This window comes from Gallinula chloropus (genome assembly GCF_964237585.1).
Source record: "Gallinula chloropus genome assembly, chromosome: Z".
NCBI lineage: Eukaryota > Metazoa > Chordata > Aves > Gruiformes > Rallidae > Gallinula > Gallinula chloropus.
Genome location: NC_140089.1, coordinates 12,292,461 through 12,312,576, shown reverse-complemented (window position 1 = coordinate 12,312,576; position 20,116 = coordinate 12,292,461). Strand labels below are relative to the sequence as shown.

Here is a 20,116-nt window from a genome sequence, read left to right as displayed (position 1 = left end):
ACTTTAATTATCTAGAGTATTACTTCAGCCTCGGTTGGCAGTGAAACATGAAACCCTATCTGCGTGACAAAAAACGGTGCACGGTTTGTGTACCCCCACGGAGCACCGCGCTAGTAAAGCTGGCAGGCGGCTGTCGGTGGGGGACGCCCCATCCGCAGGACAGGCCCGCCGTAGGCGACCCCCGCCCGCTGCCAGCCCTCAGCGTAAGAGCAAGCCCAGGCCCCAGAAGTGCCCACGCCCCGCCTCGGCCTGCACGGCGGCAGCCATGTCTAGTACGGGTAAGGGCGCTGGCGTCAGGCGCTTCCGCCAGGCGCTTCCGCGGCACCATGGCAACGGCGGCCATGTTGAGCGAGGGCAAGCGACAGGGCGAGTAGCATCCATGACGGGTGAGGGCGAAATGGCGGCTGGAACGGTTAGCACCCGATCGGCGCCAGCCGAAGGGCGGGGCTGCGTGGCGTCCGCTCAGCCACAAGAGGGATTGGACCGCCGGCGGCAGCGGCTTCCGGTAGGCTGGAGGAAGTTGGCGGCAGAGGTAGCAGTTGGTTGGTCTGTCTCGTCTCGGGCTGTTGGTGCGGCCGGGCCGGGCCGGGGCAGGCCGGGCGCCTGGGGGATAGGAGGCGTGCGCCGGGCCGGTGGCTCTGCTCACCCGTGAAAGGAGGGATATAGGGTCATAGGGGTTGGAAGGGACCTCGAGAGATCATCGGGTCCAACCCCCCTGCCAAAGCAGCTCCCTAGGCCTAAGGAGCGGTAGGTGCGGGGGTGCCTTGAGGTGCGCGACAGCCTCGCGGTGCCTGGGGAGCAGCGCGGGACGTGGGTGGTGGGGGTGCCCGGCTGCGGCCGCCGCTGGTGGGTGGTGGTGTGGGAGGCTCCGGGGGTGCGCGGGGTCAGTGGCAGGGGCGTGGGGGTCCGCACTGGGGGGGGGGGGGAACAGAGGGGTAGGTCCTGCCGTGCTTGTGGGCAGCAGCGGAGTGGCTCCCTGCGTGAGCTTGGGCAATCGGTGGCTCCTTTGGAATAGGTTTGTTGCTCGGTGTGGAGAGAGATCTGGTGGGCAGTGCGGAGTTTTCCCCAGTGCAGGCCCTGGGGAAAGCGTTTGGGATTTGAATGGGTGTCTGTGTCTTTTTGGGGGAGATAGAAGGGGCATGGATTATGCAAGCAAACAAAAACAAAATGTAGAGAGGAGTTGGTGCGTGTAGGGAGCTGAGAGGTGAGCTATGAAACATTTATTGATAAGGGGTGCTATAAGCATGGGAAAATGCTCAAATGCTGTTGGTGGCCGTGGGTGGTAGGTGAGTGGGTAAGTAGTGGGCCCTGGGGAAGTTTGCTCTCTGTATGCTGGTCAGAGTAGATGACTTTTAGCCAGTGTGCCAACTTAAAAATATAGTAGCCTTATTATTTTCAGCAGAACTGTTGACTTGCAGAGATGGGATCAGGAAAGCCAAGGCGCAGATGGAACTGAACTTGGTGAGGGATGTTAAAAACAACAAGAAGAGATTTTAGAGGTACATTGGCCAAAAGAGACAGGCCAAAGAGAGCATACCCCCCTTGGTAAATGAGAAAGGAGAATTGGCTGCAACTGATGAGGAGGAGGCTGGGGTACTGAATGAGTTCTTTTCCTCTCTCTTCTCTGGCAGCCAGGATTCTCATAATTCTCAAATCCCAGAACCTTGCATCCCTGGACCTCTAGTTGGGAACTGGGGGACTAAATCTCCTCCCCCACCCCCACCCCCAGCTGTAAGAGCTGAGCAAGTCCGAGACTGCCTCATGAGACTGAATGTCTACAAGTCTATGGGGCCGAATGACAGGCATCCCAGGGTCCTGAAGGCCTTTGACACAGTCTCCTACCACATCCTTATCTCTAAATTGGAGAGATGTGGATTTGATGGGTGGACCATCCAGTGGATAAGAAACTGGTTGACAGAACATAGACAAAGGGTGGTGGTCAATGGGTCTATGTCCAGGTGGAGGCCTGTGACAAGCGGTGTCCCCCAGGGGTCTGTCTTGGGACCAGTGCTCTTTAACATCTTTATCAATGACATGGATGAAGGAATTGAGTGCAGCCTCAGCAAGTTTGGGGATGACACCAAGCTGAGTGGTGTGGTTGACACAGCAGAAGGTAAAGAAGCCATCCAGAGGGATCTTGACAGGCTGGAAAGGTGGGCCCAGGGGAACCTAATGAGGTTCAACACTGCCAAGTGTCAGGTGTTGCACTTGGGCTGGAAGAATCCCAGACACAGATACAGACTGGGAGAAGAGCTTCTTGAGAGTAGCCCTGCTGAGAAGGACTTGGGGATTGTGGTGGATGAGAAGCTTGACATGAGCCAGCAGTGTGCTCTTGCAGCTCGTAAGGCCAATGGTATCCTGGGCTCCATCAGAAGAGGGGTGGCCAGCAGGGACAGGGAGGTGATTGTCCCTCTCTACTCTGCCCTCGTGAGGCCCCATCTGGAGTACTGTGTCCAGATCTGGGGCCCCCAATACAAGAAAGATGTAGAATTGTTGGAGAGGTTTCAGAGGAGGCCACAAAGATGATTAGAGGGCTGAAGCACGTCCCCTATGAAGAGAGGCTGGAGGAACTGGGCTTGTTCAGCCTGGAGAAGAGAAAGCTGTGGGGGGACCTCATTGCAGCCTTCCAGTACCTTAAGGGAACGTATAAACAGGAGGGGAATCAACTTTTTAAAAGGATAGACAATGGCAGGACAAGGGGGAATGGATTAAAACTAAAGGAAGGAAGGTTTAGATTAAATATTGGGGGAAGTTTTTTACAGAAAGAGTGGTGAGGTGCTGGAACAGGCTGCCCAGAGAAGTAGTGGATGCCCCGTCCCTGGAGGTGTTCAAAGCCAGGTTAGATGGGGCCCTGGGCAGCCTTGTGTAGATCCAGGCCTGAGGTTGGTGTCCCTGCCTGTGGCAGGGGGGTTGGAGCTCTATGATCCTTGGGGTCCCTTCCAACCCAAGCCATTCTATGATTCATTCTGTGATTCCATGCTAAAGCAAATACACTAGAACTGGCAGGTTCAGTTTGTAGCCCTTAGATTAACTGTAAATGGAACAATACGGATCTTTTATGGTCTGGATTTCATTAGTTCTGGGTTTCATTTAGTTTAGAGGTAGAGATCTGCAGATTGAATTGGCACAGCATCAGTGAATATGGGAGAATGCTGCTTATATCTCATGAAGATCTAATTGGTTTTGTTTTCCTTTGCTAGTTGCTATATTTGTTTTGGAAACCCTCTGAGGGTTTCTAAACAATATTTTAGGGAACTGCAAGAAATACAGTTCAAACAAAGAAAAGAAGGTTTAATGCCAAGAATCATCAGGTAGTTGAATAGGTTGTCCAGAGACATTGCTGAGTTTCTGTCTCTGGATACTCTGAAAAGCCTACACTGGCTGACCCTGCTTTATTTGGGATTTCCAGAGAAACTTACAAGTCTCAACTATTCTATAATGAAACAATGCAACATGAAAAGCTCTGGACTAACTTAGGGATAAATATTCTTCAAACATGTCTGTATCTCTCAATGCACAGAAAGACTCTTCAAATAGGTTTTTACAAACCTTAGCTTGGAATCACTGTTCAGTTCCATAGGACTTGTAAGATCTCAATATAAGCTCTTACAGGACTCATCTTCAGGATGGTTTTGCCCTCAGCTTTGTTGGTACGAGAAGAACAGTTTGGTGAACTGGTGCCACATATACATGGTGTCAGTTGCTCATTAAAGTCTAACTCAAATTTATGTCTGTTATTACAGAGATACAGAAAAAGCAGAGCCTGAACCTGCATGAAGATTGTTTTCCAAGAAGTGTGAGAAGGTACAGCACTTCCAATTAATGTTACAGAGCCATGGATTTTTTCCCATCAACATGTTATTTGCAGTACTAATCCTAGTGGTGTCTTTTAAGACTTAATATTTGGCCAGTATTTTTCCAACTCCATTTGAGTTATGTGGTGTGTACTGTGTTGGGCAGCTTGTTACAGCAGTGGATCAGTATGTTAAAAACCCTAAATTGAGTTGAGTAGGGGTGTGCTTTCTGGTTTGTTTTGGGGGGGGGCGGGGAAGGGGAGGGTTATGTAGTTTTTGCTGTTGTTGTCATCTTTAAGTAGTGTTCCTTAATGTTCAGGAAGAACTTGGAGAAAGTGGGAATCTGTATACTTCAGCCACCATGTCTGGAATTGGCAGTAAACGGACAGCTTCAGACCCTGGCCCCTCTGCACCTCCAGAGAAGAAAGCAGGGGTTGAAGATTCGGGGACCACCGTAGAGACCATTAAGCTTGGTGGTGTTTCTTCAACAGTATGTCTTCCTTGCACAACCCCACTCTAATGTCTTGCATCCCTTTGCTAATCTCAAAACGTGAACCTCTCTCTGCCTTATGTGTGAGCCCAGTGATCTGGCTGATGTGCAGTGTTCCCTGACTTGTGCTTCTGCGCAGGAGGAGATGGACATCCGGACCCTGCAGACCAAGAACCGGAAGCTGGCCGAGATGCTGGACCAGCGGCAGGCCATTGAAGATGAGCTGCGGGAGCACATTGAGAAGCTGGAGCGCCGGCAGGCCACTGATGATGCCTCTCTGCTTATTATCAATCGATACTGGAATCAGGTTAGTGACCCGCTCCACCAATTTATATACACTGTTTTCTTCTCTCTTCTTCTGTTTCTCTGCACTCCTTTTATTCACATCCATTCTGTGTCTTGCCTGTCCCATCATTCAGTTCGATGAAAACATCAGCATCATCCTCAAACACTTTGACCTGGAGCAAGGTCTTGGAGACCTTCTGTCTGAACGGAAAGCACTGGTCGTGCCAGAGCCTGAACCAGACTCGGACAGTAATCAGGAGCGCAAAGATGAGAGGGAACGAGGTGAGACATCTGGGTGGGGACAGTGGAAAAAGTGCATTTCAGCTGTGGACAATGTGGATGTCCCTTTTTAAAGGGTGACAGAGGCTCTCTGATTGTGAAGATTAGTGAAAAAAAGAGTGTGTTTATTTTTTGCACCTCTTTCTGTTCCCAGGTGAAGGACTGGAGCCGGCGTTCTCCTTCCTAGCCACTCTAGCCAGCAGCACTAGCGAGGAGATAGAATCTCAGCTGCAAGAGCGTGTGGAGTCCTCCCGCCGTGCTGTTGCCCAGATTGTGACAATGTATGACAAGCTGCAAGAGAAAGTGGATGTGCTGTCCCACAAGCTGAATAGTGGAGGTATGACCAAGATGGCTGATAGTCAAGGATCCTCATTTACCCCTAGTTTAGACATGATTCTGCACTGTAAGTGCTAAGGCCTAGACCTTCTCATGCTCATTTATTTCCCAGAAGAAGTTGGCTTACTTCTCCAAACCTAACCAAAACCTCTAATGACATCTAGTGCTGTGTGCTGGAAGTGTATTACAGCTGCCTCAAAATTTGAATGCTGAGAGCTTTGCCCTGTGTATTGGGCTAAGAAAAGGCTTGTTTCTGCCTGTTGTGAGTTTGTGCACCTGAAAAGTTTGAGATTACAGTTGAACCTTACCACTGAGCTGTTCTTGGCTACTGAGTAAAAGGCTTCATGCTTACAAATGAAGAAGTGAAATCAGTATTGCAGACTGGTGCTGGACTTCTCACTTGCAGTTTAGAATAGTCAGCTCCTCGTTTTCACCTGAATTTTCAGCAAAATAGTAGCCATCTAATTTCTTTATATGTGCTGATCAGGGAGGTCTGGCAGGTCTAGCATTGGTGTAGTGAAGTGTTACTGTCCTTTGTTGGCAGCCTTAAACTCCATAGTAGCATTGGCATTATTGCAATGTGAGCCTCCACTCAGTTGCTGTAATTGTCATCTAGGATATTGGCTTAAGACACAAGTTGTAGCAGGTTTGCAGATGAATTTGACCTGCATTAAGGTTGCAAGGGCATGTTCTGTGTTGCTGATACTGAATGATCTCTGAAATTAGGGCACAGTTGGGAATGTGTAGTATGTTAAAATGCAGAGCCTTTTGTTTACTGAATGCGAGTCAAAGCTCTGTGTAGCTGGAGATTAGACCCTCGGGAGCCACCTGCTGGAGTGATGTAGTAAGAATTCAAACCCAGAATTTCTGTTTTATTTTTCTGTCTTTGCTGTTTAAGAACTTAAGTCTACCTTGACTTCTGTTGATCCCTTTTCTTTATGCATCTTTCAGATATTACATTGATGGAAGAAGCAGTCCTGGAGCTCAATACCTACCTCTCACATGAAAACGGACGGCTGCAGGAGCTGGCTGATGTTCTTCAGGAAAAGCACCGAATCATGTCTCAGGAGGTATAAAAAGGAGAAAGAACTCTGCTTTAGGGGTCCTCCTCTGTGGTTGCCATAGTTCAGAAAACATGCTGTTGTCCTGGAGAGGGACAGGACCAACAAGATTTGAAAACTGAAGAAAGGTTATGGAAAGGGTTGTTGTCATGGAGAACTGTACATAGATTTTCCATGTGATTTGAGGCATTTGCTTCTTCTGTCACTGAATGAAAGAGTATAACTGAACCAGTGAGCTGAATGGATTTTTAAAGAAAACAAAGCAGAAGAAATTATGAGGTGATGTTAAGGTAGTTGTGTAATCATCTGAGAGACTTGATGTGACAGCCCTGTCATTTCAGATTCTTTAGTTTCTCTGGGTTATGTGTGAAAGCGTAATGACATAAATTAAGATGTACTTAAGTCATTAAGGGTTTCGCTTTATTGGTGGCATTTATTTCAGGGGTTTCATTACCTTTAATAATGATGTGTGTTAATGCTGACCTTGCTTGATGTTAGACCTCTGAGCACTTAAGCAGTTTGTAGAGAAGATGAACATATGGATTGAAAGGATTTTTTTAAAAATGAAAATAGAAAGTGCCGTGGAATGAGCTGAGATGGCTGCCTCTGTACTCTGCCAGATATTAGCAACTTCTTGCCCTTTTTCCATTTTCAATTTTGTCTTCCTTCCATTACTGTGCTGGGATTCAGCCAGTGTAAAAAGCAAGACAGCTCACTGAGTAGTCTAGGGTGGAAAGCACAGTGATCCAGGCTGTGGTGAAAAAGAGAAGAATGAATATTGACGTGAAATCAACATGAAAATACTGATGCTGTGCAATATGCTGGCTGAAATACTCTTTTGATTGCAGTTCTCCAAGCTTCAGGAGAGAGTGGAGACAGCAGAATCCCGTGTGTCTGTTTTGGAGACGATGATCGATGACCTTCAGTGGGATATTGACAAGATACGAAAGAGGGAGCAGAGGCTCAACCGGCACTTAGCAGATGTTCTGGAACGGGTAAGCACCAACGTTTTTGACAGGAAACCTGTGGTGAATTGAGAGGCCCGGGCTCTGATCCTGGCAACTTTAATAACAACTGAGCAAATTTACACCCTCTGAACGGCTGACTCAGCAGCCTCGAGTCAGGTTGCAGGACTTTTCATTAACATAAGAATGAACCACAGCTTTCCTATACAAAAGGAAAGCTGTGGTTCCTTCACACCCTGTGTGCACCTTCTATAGCATTACAAAGCAAACCATGCCACCCCCCTGCTAAGCAACACACAAATTTACATCTCTGTAAGACCCTCCATCACCTGCTTTACTGCTTTTTCTCTTGCTTTCCCAGCTTCTGTCCAACAAGCACAACTGTGTCTCCTTTCCAGGGCCACTGTTCCATTTCCCACAGAAACCAGAAACATGGCTGCAGTTTTGAGATGCGTGACATCATCTTATGGTACTTTGCCATGAGAAGTGAGAATCTGTAGTGTATCATCTTTGATCTCGAGTATGTTGTATCAGGAGTCTGGGCATTTAATAGAGTGATGATGACCTGTTGCTTTTTTGCAGGTAAATTCCAAAGGCTACAAGGTGTATGGAGCTGGGAGCAGTCTCTATGGTGGCACAATCACCATTAATGCCCGCAAGGTAATGTCAGGGGCTTGGTTCTGGTCAAGGGGAGAAGTAAAGTCAAGGAGTGATTGTGTGTAGGCTATAGACTGGACCAGAATTTAGACACCTTCTTTGCCACAAATCTGGGTGAATTTGGGAAATCCATTTTGTCTGTACTAGTTTCCTACTTAGGAAGCAGACCTGATGGAAGTAGATTCTGTCTGGCCTGGTAATGTTACTTGACTGTTAAGTCAGTAAAAATTAATACCTTCAGTAAATAGATTAACAGTAATATTTGGAAATACAAGTGGTTTATCCCCAACAGTTTGAGGAGATGAATGCCGAGCTGGAAGAGAATAAAGAACTGGCTGGGAATCGCCTCAATGAGTTGGCAGAACTACGCCAGGATCTTGAGGAAGTAACAACACAAAATGAAAAACTCAAGGTGAGGCATCTGTACCTGTTTGAGGATGAGGGTGGTCTGTGTAGTTGGTTGCCCTTCAATAAAATTCTGTATGGCGCTTGCTCTTCAGCTGGGTTACATTTTAAAATCGTAGAATCATAGGATATCCTGAGTTGGAAGGGACTCGTAAGGATCATAGAGTCCGACTCTGGCTCCACACAGGGCCAGACAAGTCAGAGCAAGGGACTGAGTGCATTGTCCATATGCTTCTTGAACTCAGCCAAGCTCAGTTCTATGACCCCTTCCCTGGGGAACCTGTTCCAGTGCTCGATCACCCCCTCAGTAAAGAACCTCTTCCTAACATCCAACCTAAAGCTCCCCTGTTGCAGCTTCATACCAGTCCCTTGGGTTCAATCAGTGGTCCCCAAAGAGAGGAGACCAGTGCTTTGCTCCCCCTCATCAGGAAGCTAGAGACTATGCAGGAAGCCAGAGACTGTGTTGAGACTTCTTCTCCAGACCCTTTATCATCCTCATTGCCTTCCTCTAGATGCTCTCCAACAGTTTTGTGTCCCTTTTTTTAGTGCCCAAAACTGCTCCCAGAACATGAGGTGAGGCTGCACCAGTGCGGTGTAGAGTGGGACAATCCTCTGCCTGGGCTGACTTGATTTTATTCATAGTACAACTTTAGCAAGTGTGTGACTTAGACTAGCAGTTCAGTGCATTGGTGACACCATGTGGCCATCATTGGAAATTGTGGTGGACTCTTTCCGGTTTCCTATTTGGATCTATTCCGTAGATTTTATAACGTCCTAACCAGTATTGACCTCTCTTCCATCCTCCCCCTGTGTGAGTGGAACCAGAGAACTGAAAAAGTTGGGGAACTTGCATAGGAGAGCTAGACTTTTGAAAGAGTCAATGAACTTAAATCTTTCCAAGTGTGGTAGAATGAATAGATATTAGAAACTCATATGCTCTTTCATGTCTTAAAGGTGATAACCGAAAAAGCTGTGACTCTGTAGGAGATAAATGTACGATACAGAAAATAATCTAAATAGCTGTTTACTAGAAGTGTTGGGGCTGATGGCCTGAGTTTTAGAGATCAGATTTTCTAAGGTGTCTTGAGGCACTTTTAAATTCTGTTTATCCACATCAGTTTGTTTTGAGAGAAACACCTTTTGGCTTACAACTTTCCTTTTCTCTTCAGCAGTGATAAGCTCTGTGTCTGCTAACAATCATCGCTAATGTTTGTTTTTGTAAGGAAAGTTCACATTTTGAACTGCTTTCTTTCTCTTACTGGTAGAAAGTTAACATAATGCTTATTTGCACATGTATTTTCCCTAGTTTTCTATCGTACTGTCTTTTATGTCCATCTTTATTGATTTAGGTGATCATGATTTTACATTAAATCCATTGAGAAGTTGAATCATGTTTTCTGAGCTCATATCTTTGAGAGAAACACTTGCTGCAGAACCTGAGAATCCAAACCTTTAGTCTTGCAAGAGAAACAGCCTAGTGCATACAAAGTGTAGACTTTTAAAACTGATACTAAAGCATATCACTTGAATTTACTTTCAGCAATGCCATTCTACTTCTGTTTTTGTGGCAGCTTGATTCAGTATTCTCCTGCTTTGCAAAATAGATATACCAAAGACAAGGAGATAGTTTTTTCTCTCTGTGGTGTTTTCTTGTGTCCTGAATAGGTTGAGCTGAGACGAGCAGTGGAAGAGGCTGTGAAGGAGACCCCAGAATACCGCTGCATGCAGTCCCAGTTTTCTGTGCTGTATAATGAGAGTCTCCAGCTGAAGGCACATCTTGATGAGGCCCGCACCCTGCTTCATGGCACCCGCACCACGCACCAGCGCCAGGTGGAACTAATCGAGGTACCACCTCTGCTCTGTCAGATTGGGGAGCATTGTCATCCGGTTGACTTTCACTGCTGGGTCTGGGTGGCTCTGGGAATGCTCAGGAAACTTACCTTCCTGGACATAATTATCTGTTCTGGTACCTCACCTTGATGAGGTGAGAGGTACTGGAGGCTCACAGCACCAAGTTCTGTTCCTGTGTTACTCCTCAGAGGGATGAGGTCAGCCTTCACAAGAAACTACGCACAGAAGTCATTCAGCTGGAGGACACCTTGGCACAAGTCCGCAAAGAATATGAGATGCTGAGGATAGAGTTTGAACAGACTCTAGCTGCCAATGAACAAGCAGGTATGGAGTTTTTCTGCTGTGCTTAAAAACAAACCAACCCCTCTCCCTGCCAGTGACTGTTAGAGGCTCCATTGCATAAAACACCCGCTTTGAATCTTTGCTTTTGTTAAGTACTTGTTCTGACAGGTCTCTGTCTCAAAAAAAAACCCCTCTTCATATGTTTTATGGGAGGCCAGTTCTATGGTATCTGTATTCTTTTTAGATCCTGCAAAATACATACATTTTTCTAATAATTGGGTTTGTGACAGTATTTTGCATTATTAAAAATTATTTTTTGGGGGAACTAATTTACATGTCTGGAAGGACCACTGGGATAGGAAACGAGTGATTTCAGATTTCATCAGAGGAAATAAGTTGTTTCTAAAGTAGAATTTAAATAATAGAGATTTTTTTGCAGTGTGACATGTTTATCTTAGGAATGTTGGAATGTGTGTTGAGAGGAAATTAAGACTGGGAATTTGCAAGGACTTGCTGTTGCACGTAAAACTGACATGACTTTTTCCTGCAAGTAACTTGTGTTGCTCTGTTGTGTGACAGGATGAAAATAGCTTTATTTCAGTTCTTTGTCGTTGCTACTTGGACTGCAGAAGGTTGGCAAAAGTCTGTCTGTCTTGTTACAGTTATGTTTCTGGTTTTGTAGGCCCAATTAATCGAGAGATGCGTCACCTCATCAGCAGCCTCCAAAATCACAACCACCAGCTGAAGGGAGAGGTGTTGAGATACAAGCGCAAACTGAGAGAGGCCCAGTCTGACTTGAGCAAGGTATCTGAGGAGCAATTGCCAGACAAGAGCCCGAAGTGCTTAGAAGAAGGGTGAATTACTCGCCTGCAATACCAGGCTTTCTGGTAGAGAATGCAGGATGCAATGTGATTTTTCAATGGAACTCTGCACTCCACTGTTTCCACTTACCACTTACTTCCATTGTGGCTGTATAGGGCTCCATGAAAAGTCATAGCAGTTAGGGAGTGGGCGTGCAAGCATGGATCTGGGAAGACAGGAGAAGGGGGATAAGGAGGATTTCTGGTTAAGAACTGAACGGCTTGTTTCATTGTGTGTTGTCTTTCTTGCTGTTCCACAACAGATCCGTTCTCGCAGTGGTAGTGCTGTCTTACAGTCCCAGTCTAGCACTGAAGACACAAAGGAGGAACCTCCAGAGATCAAACAGGAGCCTGATGATCCTTCTGCACAAGTGTCTGTCCCCAAGGCTGTTTCTGAAGATGTTAATGAAATGAAGGCCAGGCGGGACGAAGAGGAACGGGAGCGAGAGAGACGGGAAAGGGAGAGGGAGCGAGAGAAGGAGAAGGAAAGAGAGCGAGAGAAAGAGAAAGAAAAGGAAAAGGAACGAGAGCGGGAAAAGCAGAAGCAGAAGGAATCTGAGAAGGAAAGAGAATCCAAAGAGAAAGAAAAAGGGAAACATGAAGATGGAAGAAAGAAGGAGGCTGAAGTGATCAAGCAGCTGAAGGCTGAGCTCAAGTAAGAGTTGTCCCTCCCTTTTCGGCTTGAGTAGCGCCCAAAGGGGTGTTTGAGAACTTGTAGCTCACTCTTAAAAGATTCACTTCACTGAAGGGAGAGGCTTCTGACACCTTCTATATCTAATTGTGATATATATCATGTAACACTTCTCCTATGACAGCCCAAAGCATGAATATATGAAACAGGTACTTCACCATGCAGGTCAAGTAATCGTTATTTGGGGCTGCCATAACAATTACATAAAGCCTTACACCAGCAGGTTATTAATAAATGATGGATATAACAGTCTTCCCGAACTGCTTGGATCAGGCCTGAAATGGAGATAGATAGTTTGTTGTTTATTATTAGATTATGTTTCCTCCCCACGCCACTTCTTTTGGCTTTTCAACCCATATCTACTGGAACATGCTTCTTTTCAGCCTCCAGCCTGTACTCCTTGGCCGTTTTACATTACCAGGGTAGGAGATGCATACCCTGTTGTAGATGAGAATATTGCTCTGACTCTCATGCTGGCTATGTAACAGCATAGCTTTCCTGTTGTCTTCTCACAGTTGTCTATCTCATCTCCAGGAAGGCCCAGGAGAGCCAGAAAGAGATGAAGCTGTTGCTGGATATGTACCGCTCTGCCCCCAAAGAGCAGAGGGACAAAGTGCAGCTGATGGCAGCTGAAAAGAAGGCAAAAGCTGAGGTAAAATTAATTTCTATTTAGCATATTACTTAAAACTTTTTGCAGGTACATTGCACCTGAAATGTGTTGTTTTGGTCTTAAATACTGGAGTTTGTTTCTCTTATCATTTAAAAAAGAGATTTGAATGTTCTGGAGATGAACAGGGAGATTTTTGGGATGTCCCCTCAGGGAAGGGGTGATCCCTTTGGCCAGGCTGAGGAACATGGCTGCTGCTTTCTCAGCTGCAAGTTCAACCAGTAGTGAAGCTAAGTGCACGTCCCAGAGACATACACATGCAGAGGAGTGCCCCGGACAAGGTATCGCCTTCAATGGGATGTACGTACAGGGCTCAAAAAATAAGCACAGAAAATTCCCCCTTTGCCTCTTCACCTGATAGATGTAGGTGGTCACTAGTGCAGACACATGGACAACATTCCCTGTGTTCACAATCACACACGTATTCACAGGCTTCTGAAGTACCCACACAGCCTTTCTGACACCTCTGTGATCCCAGGGCCTCTTAGTTGTTTTCACATACAGGTCTCACCTGTAGTTAGAACTTACCCATGCAGTGCACAGATGTGTGGGATAGAGAGTTAGATTACACAGATAGTTAAGAAAATATTTTAGTAAAGTGGTAGAAGGACAGACTATTACGGTCATTTTCAGGGCTTGATATTTCTAAAGTAGAATTTTTCCAGACAAATAAATGAGAATTTTTTCAGACAACAGGCTGAACCAGGTCAGTGTGTACTTAACTGCCCTCACTTTACAGATGACTTTTCTCCTTTTACAGTCTTCTCTGTCTAACCCTATCATTTCTATTTTGTCCTTGATGTAGCTGGAAGAACTGAGGCAGAGGGTGAAAGAATTGGAAGACAAGGAGAAAAAGGAGAGTAAAAAGATGGCTGATGAAGATGCTCTCCGCAAGATCCGAGCAGTGGAGGAACAAATTGAGTATTTGCAGAAGAAACTAGCCATGGCTAAGCAGGTGAGAAGTTTCTGACGAGTTCTCTCTTGGCTGGAGCACCTGAGAAGGCATTGTTTTCATGTTACAGCCATGAAGATTACCTGAGAGAAGGAATTTCTCTTGCTGTATATGCCAGAGATGTGAGTTCTTCTCCCTGTGAAAAAACCCAACCCACCAAAACCCAACAACAAACAAAGAAAACCCTGCAGCACCAGGGTATCAAAAAGCTTATGGCACGCATGGGTGCCAAGGAAAGTTCAGTTCTTCGTGGCCTAGGTAAAGAGCACAGAGGAAAGATGGCTGGATTAGCCTCTAAGGGAGGGTGTTTCAATTCCTTTTCAGAAGTGTTATCTGCACAGGTCATACAATTGTGCCTGGTACCATGACAAAACTTCTTCCACAAGAAAAAGGGTTTCACCTAAAGGCGAGAGAGCAGGATCACCTCAGTAGGGGACAGGCAAGCCAGTGACTTGGTATGTACTCTTTCAGAATTCAGGTGCTTTTCCTTAGAGTACAGAACCATTCTATCTTGTCATTCACTCCTGCAATGTTAAGTGGCCTAAGTGAGTTTAAGGAGCTTGCAGCCTGTCAGTAGGAAGCTGTTGAGTTGTCCATGTGTGGAATTCTTGGCCAAGCATGTATGTGACAGCTATTCAGCTGTGTGAAGCTGGGAGGCAGTTTCAGCCCAGCTCTAGCAATGACTGTGGCACATCTCATTTTGCCCCCAGACAAGCCATGGTCTGTGAACACTTCTGGAGGTGATTGTATGTTTTCTATACCTTGTGATTCAGGGCATATCTGCTGTGGTGCAGACTTCCAGGGACCTCTTATTTTCTGGTTGCTAGGAAGGTACTGTTTTCTGATATTGAGGTATCTCTCTTTGTGCTAGGTTCGTTCTCTCATTAAAATGCTTATGGCTGTTGTAGGGGGGTACAGGAGACAGTTTTGCTAGAGCATGTGATTATTTTTCTTTTTTCCAGGAGGAAGAGGCTCTGCTGTCAGAAATGGATGTCACAGGTCAAGCCTTTGAAGACATGCAGGAGCAGAACATCCGCCTGATGCAGCAGCTGCGGGAGAAGGATGATGCCAACTTCAAACTCATGTCAGAACGCATCAAGTCCAACCAAATCCACAAGCTGCTGAAAGAGGAGAAGGAGGAGCTGGCAGATCAGGTTTTGACACTGAAGACGCAGGTAACTTGGGAGAAGCGTAGAGGACAACAGAACTCATGGGGGAAGGTAGAGGTGTTGTGGCTGTAGAGGTGTGCAACTAAACTCCACACAGGCCCTCGCTTGCTCCCCCATAGTGGGATGGTGGGAGAATCAGAAAGGCAAAAATGAAAAACCTGGTGGGTTTAGACAAAGGCAGTTCAGTAGCTAAAGCTGTGTGCACAGGCAAAGCAAACTAAGGAACTCATTCACTACTCCCCATGGCAGGCCTGTGTTCAGCCATCTCCAGGAAAGCAGGGCTTCATAAGGTGTTAACTGTTACTTGGGAAGACAAACACCATCACTCTCAAGATCCCCTTTGCTTCCTCCTTTCCACTAGCTTTTCATGTTGAGGACAGCATCATATGGTACAGGATACGCTTTTAATCTGTTGGGTTCAGCTGTCCCAGTTGAGTTCCATCCCAGCTTCCTGTGCACTCCCAGCCTGCTTGCTGGCGGGCAGTATGAGACACAGATGGTCATGATGCTGTGTAAGTACTGTTCAGCAATAGCTAAAACAGTAGTGTGTTACTGATGCTGTTTTGATCCCTCATCCAAAATACAGCACCATATGAAGTGCTGCAAAGAGAATTAACTGTATCCTTGCCAAAAATCAGTACAGGAGAGAATGTGTCCCTAATCAACGTAGGTATGCTGCATCAGGCTTCAAGGGACCTGGCTTAGTAAGAAGCAAAGACTGAGTATAAAATGTCCTACAGGTTCATTATGATGCAGAGCAGGAGGGAGAAGGAAAGTGGGAAGTCATTTTCCTGTCATAATGGTACTTCCACATATATATTCTGCCATAATTGGAAACAAGGTGGAACTGTTCACTGCCTTGCAGCAACTCTCTAAGCAACCTTCCAAAAAATAAGACAGATTTGTTGCGAGTATTCGACTGCCAAGTTTTGAAGTGTTCACCAGAGAGGTCTGGATACAGCTCTCAGACTGCTAATGTTTAGGGAGAAAAAGGCAAGCTGAAGAAGTACTCCTTGGTGAGGGGGAGGCAGGGATCGTTTTAGCATGCAGCTTTAATGGCAGCTCTGAAGACCTGCAGAGAATGTATTTCAGTCTTTCTGTACCTTTTCTCTCCCTTCCCAAGGTGGATGCCCAGCTGCAGGTTGTGCGCAAGCTGGAGGAGAAGGAACACTTGCTGCAAAGCAGCATTGGAACTGGGGAGAAAGAGCTAGGCCTCCGAACACAGGCCCTGGAAATGAACAAACGCAAGGTGACTGATGGTTTGATTTCCTCCTGCCATGTAACATGGAATTGTTCTCTTGTGGGAAGCATAGAAAACTCCTAGCTCCCATTGGAGCTCCCATTATGGAAGCTGTTACTTCCCTGGTTTTGGAATAGTATACCAGAAGGCTGTGGAATCCCGAAGAGAGTTCTGGATTAAAGTACGTAGACTGATGCTTCCTTTGGTAAGGAGGAGCCGGTCCCAGGTGTTTCTGTGAAAGTATGATTAGGGACCTGAGGTAAGGTGCATTTAAAAGGAAACCTATTACAGAGGAAGAGGCAGCAGCCAGATGAAGTTAACTGGGGTCAAAGCTCTTAGAGGGAAGATGGGCTAAGTAAAAGGAATAATGTCTGGGGAATGTGAAGATCACTAACGAATGTCTAAGATAAATAAACTAGGTTTGTAGTGAGTAAAGTAAGACCAAGTCTCAAGGCTGATACTTTCTTAAATCTTCAGTGGAAAGGCAGGAATGATTTTTAAGCAAAAGAAAAGAGAAATATCCCTGTGAAGAGGGGAAGGGAGACCTCAGCACACTCACTTGTGCTTAATATCACAATCTGGGGTGTTGAGGGAACTTGGCTAATAAGTTAGTTGGTGTGGGGACAGTTAGAAAGAGATAGGAGAACTGATGAAGAAAGTGATTAAAAATAATAACTATTTTCCACTTCCATCTCATTAGCTATAGCATGCCTCTAAGCAATTGTAGAGAGAATGCAGAAGGTGGAAGGCTCAAAATATGTGAACAAGAGGAGAATTCGTGTGGTCATTAGTATTTTTCTAAGTGACATGCCCTGCAGTTTGACAGGGCTTGGCTCTACTCAAGGGCAATGTTGAAGCTAAGTACTTGCTAGTACTAAGATGTTTTGCAGTTGAAGAGTGTTTAAGAAGTAATTCCAGTTACTCCATTTGGAAGTACCAGAATTAGACTGGAAAAAAAAAATAGATGTGCAGCAGCCTGAGGAGTATTCTGTGACCAGTCTTGAATTGCCAGGCAGAGGAACTAGAAATCACTGGAGATCTTTTTCCATAATTGGTGCTTCAGTACTGGTTTTCTTTCTCAGGCCATGGATGCAGCCCAGCTTGCGGATGATCTGAAAGCCCAGCTCGAGCTGGCTCAGAAGAAGTTACACGACTTCCAGGATGAGATTGTGGAGAACAGAGTAACCAGAGAGAAAGAGATGTTCAACTTCAAAAGGGCTGAGGTATTAACCTCACTATCTGTTGGCTTTGGTGTCTGTTCCCTTGCACATTGATCTTGGAGTGGGTTTCAAGGGCGCTACATGTTTTCAGGTCCCATTTCCCTTTGATGTCAGTTTCATCGGGTCTCGAGTCTTTAAGGTTTTGCTCACTGAAAACTGACAGTACATGTGGTGCCAGATGATAATATAATCTGCAAGTCTGGGCTTTTTGGGGGGTGAAAGTACGGGTGGAGTGAGGTAGCCAGGCCCACTGTTGGTCAGGTGCTCATTCTCCGTGATCCTTGAACGAGTTGTGCCAGGAAATGAACTGCTCACCCATCTGGTCTCTTGTTTTTACGCAGGAAGATATTTCCAGGTTACGCAGGAAGCTGGAGACCACTAAGAAGCCTGACATGGTGCCCAACTGTGATGAGATACTGATGGAAGAAATCAAGGATTACAAGGTGAGTAGCTGTCTCTTTCAGCTTCCCTTTTAAGTGCTGCTTTAGTCAAAAGGCTTTGTAGTCATGTCTTCAGTATTTGGCATGTCTTGCCTGTACTTTTGCCACTGAAGAAACTTCCTCAGCCTTCTCCTTATGAAGAATGGGAGCACCTTGGTCTTGAGTCATCTTTTAACAGGTCTGGCACAATGCAGCGGGCTCTCACTCTAACGTTGGTGTCTTTCAGGCCCGCCTTACCTGCCCCTGCTGCAACATGCGCAAGAAGGATGCTGTGCTCACAAAGTGTTTCCATGTCTTCTGCTTTGAGTGCGTGAAGACGCGCTACGACACCCGGCAGCGTAAGTGCCCCAAGTGCAACGCTGCATTTGGTGCCAATGACTTCCACAGGATCTACATCGGCTGATTCTTTTGTTTCTCTTGTGCTGGAGCAGTAAACTTGCTTCTTAATGCTGACCCAGCCTCCCTCACTTCCTGTGATTGTCACCTTTGGGACAGTCAGTGCTTCTGTCAGCTGATCTGCAGTCTCTTATGGGGAGTGTGGTTACAGAATTGAAAGACTCTAGATTTTTGGTTCTATTTTTGTCCCTTTTTACCCTCGTTTTTTGTAGATTCTTTGTGCTTGAGAGGACATTTCTTTCACACTGTCAAGTTGGGGACATCCAATTGAAGTCCTGTGTTGATGGGATGGAAGCTGTCTGTGGTGCAGCAGAGATAAATGAGGCTTTTATTTGAGGAGTTTGCTTTGGATGTAAATTATGAAATCCCATCAGGGTATGGTGGAGTGTGACTAGTTCCACAGTTAAATGGACTTATATTGAATAAACATGTACATTGCTAGACTGTAATGGTGTCACTCATTAGATGTGCATCTTCCCAAGCCAGGGCAGCAATCTGTGAAGGCTGGTGCATTAGCAAATACACTCCCTACCCACCATAAACAAACATCTATTTTAGTAATCCACAAGAGGAGAAAGGTAAGACGTTGGTGAACCTTTGAAAGTAGCACTCCGCCACTGAACCTTGGTTGATGTGGACATCTTTCCCTAGATAGAGGCATGGCTATCATATTTCTTAGTTGCCAGAAAATAATTTTTAAGGATGCTTTGTTGCAACTTTGCCACAGAGATTAACCTTGTAATGCACAACATCTAGTAAAAGCTGTTATTTGGGGTATTTCTCTGGTTTTCTTGCTGTGGTGGTATCTGCCTGTGCTCCAGTCTTTTCTCCAGTTACTGGAAACATTTTTTTCACAAGCTTTAAGCTTCTAAAGTAGGAAGATTAATTTCTTCTTTCCTCTGCTTTTAACTAAAACAAACTCTGTCCTATTGGCTGCGTCATCACTACCTTATTCCTGACAAAACTGAAGGGCTAAGATGCTGGATTATTTATGTACCCAGTTTTGTAACGGCCACTAAGAATTATGTGAAAGGATATGGCAGAGGTTATAGTCTCTGTGCTCCTTGTAGTGCAAGGCTGTATTTGAAGCCTGTGGCTAAAAGAAAAATGCCAAGTCAGTTCTTTACAACACTCCTCCACAGGGCAGAATGTTTTTCCTGTAAACTGAACTTTCTTGGAAGGTGCAGCTGTAAGAGGTTATCTCACCCATGTCCCCCCACTAAATCGTGAAATCTGTACTGCCTCCCTGCATTCCCTGTAGGAAATAATACAAGCAGTTGTAAAGTGACAGCAAATAGTCACAGACTGCCTTACCATACACATTATATTATGTATGTATTGAGAAAATGTGAATTAAACCTTGTTGATTATTTCTCCTGAAAAGTCTCCTGTCTTTGCAAGGGGAAGCAGAACCCTCTCTGCTTTCACTGGAAGTTGCTCCCTGGATTATGGTTTGTGACATCAAGTTGGAAAAAGAATGCTGTGTTAGGAATGCTACTGCTGATGGTAGGTTTTGTTGTCCCAAATACCTGCTCATCAAAACCAGGACCTGGGTCACCAACAAATACTACAGCTTGGCTATAACAGCAGACTTCCTTTTACAGCTGTGAACAGTTTGAATTAAATGGTCCTTGTAGAAGTGCAACTCCCTTTGTGCTTTCCCAGTCAGACAAATCACTGCTCTACTAGAGACCAAGCTTGAAACCTTGTGTCTGAACTGAGTATACTGGCAAAGTTGGCTTCACTTGTCACAGTAGGAAACAAAGACTTGAAGCAGCCTGGATTTGTTGCACAGATGAGGCTTGGAAACTCCTATTTTCTCTTTCTTCACAGAGAACAATGTATTATTTTTAAAATTTATGTTAAGCTCAGGAACTCCTTACAACTCCTTTTGAAGGTGATGAAATTTTTCTCTGCTTGTAATCTAAACAACAAACATTGGGAAATTTCAGTGGTCTTTTTTGATTTACCAGAGTGAGTGGAAATAATTAAAAAGTTTATCAAGACTAGACGTAATTTGGGGTAAAAGAAGGCAAGAGGTGACAAGTATTCTTTATCAAGAAACATTCCACCTGG

General features: G+C 45.5%; 1 protein-coding gene across 1 annotated transcript; it reads left to right on the top strand.

The window, feature by feature from the left end:
• Window positions 1-607: 607 nt before the first annotated feature.
• Window positions 608-19,417, top strand: RNF20 (ring finger protein 20). The gene is made up of 21 exons (XM_084278716.1): window positions 608-747; window positions 3,744-3,804; window positions 4,114-4,284; window positions 4,424-4,591; window positions 4,704-4,851; window positions 5,003-5,185; window positions 6,136-6,254; window positions 7,094-7,240; window positions 7,793-7,870; window positions 8,160-8,279; window positions 9,938-10,117; window positions 10,312-10,447; window positions 11,088-11,209; window positions 11,529-11,920; window positions 12,491-12,608; window positions 13,429-13,578; window positions 14,538-14,750; window positions 15,868-15,993; window positions 17,067-17,207; window positions 17,546-17,647; window positions 17,871-19,417. The coding sequence occupies exons 3-21, from the start codon at window positions 4,156-4,158 to the stop codon at window positions 18,045-18,047; spliced, it is 2,949 nt and encodes a 982-aa protein (XP_084134842.1). The 5' UTR covers window positions 608-747; window positions 3,744-3,804; window positions 4,114-4,155; the 3' UTR covers window positions 18,048-19,417.
• Window positions 19,418-20,116: the final 699 nt, after the last annotated feature.

Bases quoted from the DNA above. Each gene is read 5' to 3' on its own strand.
- RNF20 (XM_084278716.1), top strand. From the start codon at position 4,156: ATGTCTGGAATTGGCAGTAAACGGACAGCTTCAGACCCTGGCCCCTCT. The intron at 6,255-7,093 runs GTATAAAAAGGA...TTTTGATTGCAG, and splicing joins ACCGAATCATGTCTCAGGAG to TTCTCCAAGCTTCAGGAGAG. The intron at 11,921-12,490 runs GTAAGAGTTGTC...TCTCATCTCCAG, and splicing joins CAGCTGAAGGCTGAGCTCAA to GAAGGCCCAGGAGAGCCAGA.